At 42.1% G+C, this 7,069-nt stretch overlaps 1 protein-coding gene across 1 annotated transcript; it reads right to left on the bottom strand.

Moving 5' to 3' along the window:
* Positions 1-1,567: 1,567 nt before the first annotated feature.
* On the bottom strand, positions 1,568-3,776 carry LOC26531704 (uncharacterized). The gene is made up of 4 exons (XM_070209707.1): positions 2,947-3,776; positions 2,179-2,890; positions 1,882-2,095; positions 1,568-1,828 (listed from the first exon to the last, which is right to left on the bottom strand). The coding sequence occupies exons 1-2, from the start codon at positions 3,759-3,761 to the stop codon at positions 2,803-2,805; spliced, it is 903 nt and encodes a 300-aa protein (XP_070065808.1). The 5' UTR covers positions 3,762-3,776; the 3' UTR covers positions 1,568-1,828; positions 1,882-2,095; positions 2,179-2,802.
* Positions 3,777-7,069: the final 3,293 nt, after the last annotated feature.

Raw genomic sequence — 7,069 nt, 5'->3', positions numbered from 1 at the left:
CTGTATGTGTGTGTATGTATGTACATACATATATACATATGTGTGACTACATGTTTTTTTCAAACATACATACGTATGTATGTACATATATACACAAAATTGTGTATATCTTCTCTCAATCGCTTCAATTGGTTAATGTGTTACCACACACACACATGCACACATACATATGTGCCTTGCACAAAATCATTCCTCGGGAGCAGATGAAGCAGATGACGTCACGGTAGCCAGAATGGAGTATGAGCTGCAGACCTTTACACCTTTGCACCTCTGCGATGTATGCCGCACCAAGTGGCAACATCAGTGTAGCAAGGCATGGCACAACTGGCCGTTGCCAGTGCAAGAGATTACTGATGCACAAACAATGCTGAGAGGCAACATGGAGCAAATGGGAACAGTCCTACACGGCCAACAAGGCGCCGAGTGCCTGACATATAGAGCGACAGGGTGCAAACAACTTGTCAATTCTGGGCAAGGTGCCGATGATGAATATCTGCAACAGGCCTTACAAAGGATGCATATTTTTGAGGTAGATTCCCCTAATAACTCCAGGAAACTGTGCCCGATCACTGTTGGCTCATTTGCTCATCAAGCGCCTGCTGTGGCTCAGTTCTTGGGCCATTGCGCAGCTGGGCTGAGCGTTATCCAGGATTAGCCTGAACACTTAGGATCCAAACAACAGTGACACCGTCTTCCTGATTGTCCAAAATGCTGTGGTGCTCTACGTTCCTAACTGAAGCTGATGATTTGCTGTTCCCGGCTATGGACGCGTTTTATTGCATCGCAGGAATTGTCCAGCTAGCTGTAGACCATTTGAAGAATAAACTGATTTTCAAGTTGGCAGCTTGGAACTGGAGGATCGGCAAGTACTCCGATTCGAGTGTGAAGGATTCTTAGCGAACAGGCGACCGCTGGAGGAAACTATGCCACGAGCCAACACAGAGGACAATTTGGTATTGAGCATGCTGAAGCCAGCAGCATTTATGTTAGAGCTGAGCGCTGCAACCGATATCGGAGTATATATATATATATATATACATGCTGGTAAGTTGAAGAGTGTGCATGATTTTTATAATTGCGTAGCATTGCATTGCGGCTGCTCTGCAGTACCTGATCTCCACCAATGCTGCATATATTATCCTCTAACTTATAAACTTAATTTATACCTTTTACTATATATCTACAAGATCAAGATCGTAATATCAACAAAATTGATTAATCTATGTCCCTTGGCAACGGCACACGTTCCGTTTTCTAGTTCATATACTTTAGGACCTCCTCCAATGTCTTCTTTAGCTTACAAAGATCAAGTATATTAATTAAGAACTTCCATTTGGAACCACAGAACAATTTTTAGTCTATTTTCTTAATGTAGATTTCGGACGCGGGTTTCTATTGATCCGTGCTCGCATCAATGTGTCTTCATTGCTGGCTTTTGGGGCAAGTAGGACTAGGTCCTTTTTCCAATTGTTGGTCCTTAAAGACAGGCAAAGCTTTCCAAAAGGCACAACTGCACAGGTTTCGACAGTTGAAGATCTCATAACTTCTTAGATGCGTACAATAACTATTTAAGAATACTTAAAACATTTTATTTTAAACTAAAATTGAAATTACTCAAGTCGAGGAGTTCGATCTAATTCCAATAAATTGAAGTAATTTGGACATTTGGTATTATCAAATTTGAAAGTGAGTTCCAATCGTTCTCTGGGTAAACGGGTCGAACTTCGATATTCCCTCATATTTTTGTAATATCGATATATAACCTTTGAGATTTTGGTAGAATCCTTTGGGGAAATGCTTCCACATGATGTCGTTTCCGTCATGTTTGCTGCAATTGCTCTTGTTGTAATTGGTTATATTTATAGTTATAATTATAATTACACATTATGAACCACGCTCCAGTTCTCCGTCCTCCTTCATCGCAATACGATTTGTTGAGAATCGCGCTTATTCCCTCTAATCGGTGTAGGACGCGTCGCCATATGCCATCTCTTTCGGATTCGTACTGCGCTTACCCCGGAAATCCGTTGTATTCCGTAGTCGAGCAAGTAACAAGCATTAATTGATTGATTTCTGCTTAATTGTAGGCCTCGGTCTAAACAAGATTGATTGAAATGTGAAATCGGCTAATGTTCATGAAATGGGTTTGAATGGCTGCAAATAAGCACCATCTCTTACTTCCACGTTCCTGTTTTCTCACGAGTCCACGAGTTTTTGCATCATATATGAGGTGTTGTATTGCATTGCAGCTGCTTTTTTAATATAAATATTATTTTTGTGCGAACAAATGCAATAATTTTGTTGTTTTGGCATTTTCGCTGATGTTAAAAATCAGCTGTTTACGTGTTTTCTATTCGTGGTATTATAAAATACAACATTTCCTAACAGATATACTGATTTTTTAGTATTTTTTCGTTTGTTTTGCAACACTCTTTAGTCTAGTGTCTGACGTAAGTGTGACCAGAGGGGCAAAATTCTCCAAATAGCCGGTGTTTGAAAATACAAAAAAGGTGGCTTATTTAAAATCGAAAGAGAGAGCTTTGATTTTAATGGTTACTTAATTTATTTATTATTTTTGTTAGAGCAAATTGACTTAAAAAATATATACAACAAAGAGTTTTTCATAAAAAATATAAAACTTAGACAAGAGTCAATCTTTTGCACTCGCGTTAATAATATGGGAGGAAAAATATAGGAAAATTGTTTAAAATGTTAATCGTCAGGCTTTTCTTGTGTGTACATTATGACTATATATAACAAAAAAAAAAAAATAAAATATGTTGAAGCCTCATGGACTTTGGTTTACTCGCGCCATTCGCCAATGATCTGTGAGGAGGGCACCAGTTCCAGTGGGCCGGGCGCATTGGCTATGAAGGGTGGCAGCGCAAATCTAAGAAGGTGCATTGCGATAAGCACAAGAGATGAGTAACAACAAGAGTTGCTTACCTGGGTCTAACTGGAGGCGCTTGACGCACTGCTACAATGGGCAGATCCTTAGGCCTGTCACTTGCACTGAGCGCCTTGGCCTGCACAAGTGGCGCAATGCCAGAGTCGACACTTTCCAGGGTATTGCGCGCTACTGGCGGCTGGGCGGAACGTGCCCGCGGCTGAGCGGCAATCATGGGCAGCTGCATAAAGCGGAATAGGCGTGGCGAGGCCCTATCATTGGATTGCGCAACCATGTCAAGGCCAACCGCACCGTTGTCAATGTTAAGGGCAATTCCAGTGTCCACGGGAGCAGCTGCTCCCTGTGCACCACCAGCTGGCGCAGGTGGCGTGAACATGGCCGAGAGCTGGATGGGCACAAAGGCTGGCAGACGCACGGTAACTGGTGCTCCGGGTGCTGGTGTCGGTGCTGGTGCCGGAGCAGGACGTGGAGGCAATGGTGCCGGATGCGCCGGCGGCGCTGGACGGTGTGGTGGTGGTGGCGCTGGTGGCCGCTCTGGTGGCGCTGCCGTTGGTACTGCATGCTCAGCTGGCTCCGGTGCAGGCGGCTTGGTGTCTTCATCGGCATCCTGCCAGGCCTCCAGTAGCGTCAACAGCTCATCCTTGGTCATATGGCCCAGACCGATGGGATTGAAGCTACCGATGGTGTTCCAGTCCAACGACGGTGGTCCGTAAAGCGAACGCTGGCCACGCGCGTAGACCAGCTGCTGGCCTTTGATGCCATGACAGAGCAGGAGGAGCAGCCACACAAGACTTGAAGTTGACATTCTGCTGGTTGTTGCACGATTGTTGCTCCAATTGCAGGTGTTGCGCATTTTTATATTTTTATGTCGCCTGTCATCCAGTTTTTTGGACCTGGTCCGGAAAACGGAAGCGCACGCACAGAGCTGCGGGTGAACTGGTTATAAACATGCCAAATGGTCACTCTAATCCATGCGCAAGTCACGAATCCATATGCGTACCTTGCCAATGACCAAGTCCAAGTCCAAGCCACATCTCCAGTCTGTCTGCAAGCCACATTTGATGCCCTCTACAAAATTGCCTCAAATGGGGCATAATACAGCTTTCAATGATTATATCTCAGATGAAGAACTACATTCTTAATGTATAATCTACCTTTCCAGTTGGGGTCTTTCTTTTCATCCAGACAGAAAGCCTAGAATTCACATAAAGCTTAAGACAATATTCCATTATATCAGATTTTTTCTTTTAATTCTGAGGATTAACACATTCTTTTGTTCCAGTTTCAACGTATTTATATTGTGGGTAAAAATGTAGTTTTCCTTTAAAAAATGTTCTATTAATTTTAAATAGATATGTTCCAATGGAATGTGTAGTATGTGTTAGTATGTGTTTCACGAGCACAGAAAATGATGTGAGTATGGTTTGATTTTTACACGGTATCACTTAGTCGAGCATTTATGTGCTGGCAAATGCTCGTTTTGTTAGGTTTTTTTTTTTTTTTTTTGATATTAAAGGCCAGGTGGCTTTATTGCCAGCATGGGCCAGTTGCTGGACAGGCGCTGGCATAGCAAACCAGTTGCCTGCCGATCTGTAACAGTCAACGCTCCATTTTGGACTTGGCTGCTTGTGTGAATATCTATGTTGATTTATGCGGTGTAATCTGCACGGCTCGAGGAAACGTTTACAAATTGTGTACGGATTTATGCGGACAATGCATTCATGGGTACTCATGGCTACTTGTAGTTATTTCATTTATTATTATGCGAAGTTTTTTTTCTCACTTTCTTAAATTGTGTTTTTACCTTTTCTGGGATTGGGGTAGTTGTTATTTATAACAATATATAGTACCTGTTAGGAGGGTGTCTCAATTATTTCATAATAGAATTGTTTTTGAGAATCATTAAGTTCTAGCATCCATCTTGACTTAAGTTTAACATTTTGTCCCAGTGTTGGGTTTTTTAAGTAGAAGGTAACACAATAACATATAATTGTAGCACAAGCTCACAAGCTACATACCTAGAGTGTTATCAAATTTCTGAGATTAGTTTGCGTTTAAGCATCTGCGATAATTATGTAGACTCAGATGTTGTTATTGATCAAGAACATATATATTTATATAGCTTATAGTACGATTCCACATTCATTAAAACATTAGGGTTAATTTTAAATTTGATCATTAAGATAACCGCAAATAAATAATAAAGTCAAATTTTAATACTTAAGCTCTTTCCTAAATGGAAATTCGCTTGTAAGCACATAGATATTTCGATCTGATTCGATTCAATATATTTATATATATTTATATACGACAGGCAATGGCTACTATTTGATTTGCTAACGATTAACATTTTATCCTCATGTTGGGCTTATCCTCCTGACAGCAGCTATATTATCCAAAGGTTTAATTTAATATTTGAGTTTTATTTAAAAAAGTTAATAATAACTGTGGACAAAAGTAAGCGAGTATTTCGAACCAAATTTTAATCTCTTCTTGCACTTATTTACCTGCCAGTTACCCGTCACTTTACAATGCCCAATTCCTGCTTGTAAATTTGAAATGCAACTCTGACACATTATATGACTGCACAGTTAATGGCAATTACATTTTCTTAAAGCGACAGCTGATCAGAGCGTGTAATTAACATTACCAGTGACTGCATCAGGCCGTTTTACAAATAGGTACTATAAAGAAAGAAGCGACTGGCATCATTTAAAATAAGTGCTGTTAATCGGCTCGACTTGCGTTACGCGTTCATCACTTGACCCATATGCAGCTGCAATTGTTCAATTCACCTGTTCAATTGATGAGTTCGAGCGTTAATGACGACCCCATAACAGTGGCAAAGAAAGAGAAACGAAGGCGGCCGCATTCAAAATTGATATTATCAGTAATGAAACATGAATAACGAATACTGAATAATGAATAATAATGTCCAATAAGCGACCAGGCGATGCGACGCGTCTATTGCCATGACAATGGCCAACAACGCCAGCGATGCTCATTACATAAACGGGCGCATTGCACCACGGCCGCCCGGCACCCAACCACCCCGCCCCCTTGAAATTCCAAATGTCTAGCAATTGGCGCAGGCGCAGTGGCAGTGGCAGACGATGACGACGTCGAATTAGCGTTAATTGTCGCAGCTCTTGGCAGCGTTGACAGTTTTTTTATTTATATATATATATATATATACTCATTGAAAATGGTTAAGAAGGGCATATGGGTTGTGAGCCACGGCATGTAACAGACAGACGACAGCATCGTTGACAATACAGTTAGTCTAGTCATGTCCGTCTGTCTGAACGAGTCGACCTCAGATCTGAAAAGAGTTGGAGAAATTTTGAACATAGATCTTAGATGGACTTTAGATCTTTCAATGTCCCTGAGCAGTACGAGTTTGTTTTAAATTCGAACTTGTCACGTTTGTATAGAATCAGATCTTGAATATTTCAGTTTTAGGATAACTTCCTCCTCCATACACATATGCTGGACATAGGCTATTTCTTAGTCGTGCACTCCGCTCTCTTTCTCGCGCCGACTTCGCACCCCGTAAACGCTTAAAAAGATTGGTAGCGACTGGGCTTGGGAGCACTGAACAGCTGGCAGGCGTGGTTAATTGCAATGCGAGTCCGACACATTATGCAATCGCAGCGCTGCGCTTAATGCGATTGGATTTAAAGACCCTTTTTGGGCGGCTGGGCTGGCGAAATTGCCGGCGAAAATGGCCCAAACAATGGTGCTGCTTTCCATTGATAAATCAGCAATGTAAACGGCCAGCGTTTGCCCACAAATCAGTCGCTTTTACCAGTTACATTTTTTGTTTTTTCCGCTGCTGCTTTCTTAAGGTGGGAGTTTTTTTCTTTTTTTTTTGAATTTTTCATTTCTATTAGACGCTGTGCAGAACCCGTAAGCGCCCTGACCTAACCCAAGTGCCAAGCTTTGCATAACAGCAACAACAATGGGTGGGCCGCAACGCCAACAGCAGCAGCAACGGCAGCAGCAGCGGCAGAGGTTCAAGTGGCAGCAGCAGCAGCAGCAGCAGCAGTTTTTGGCTTTCCCAGCGAGTCACGACCGGCGCAATTTTCTTGTCACTGTCACCCGAAACGCGCGGCACACGCAACAAAGCCAAGCAGCAGCCGCAACAGTTAACAGCAACAG

This window comes from Drosophila virilis, chromosome X (genome assembly GCF_030788295.1).
Source record: "Drosophila virilis strain 15010-1051.87 chromosome X, Dvir_AGI_RSII-ME, whole genome shotgun sequence".
NCBI classification, from domain to species: domain Eukaryota; kingdom Metazoa; phylum Arthropoda; class Insecta; order Diptera; family Drosophilidae; genus Drosophila; species Drosophila virilis.
Note: the sequence above shows the minus strand (reverse complement) of the source record. Positions and strands in the feature narration are given on the sequence as shown.

Bases quoted from the DNA above. Each gene is read 5' to 3' on its own strand.
- LOC26531704 (XM_070209707.1), bottom strand. From the start codon at position 3,761: ATGCGCAACACCTGCAATTGGAGCAACAATCGTGCAACAACCAGCAGA. The intron at 2,891-2,946 runs GTAAGCAACTCT...GCACCTTCTTAG, and splicing joins GCGCCTCCAGTTAGACCCAG to ATTTGCGCTGCCACCCTTCA.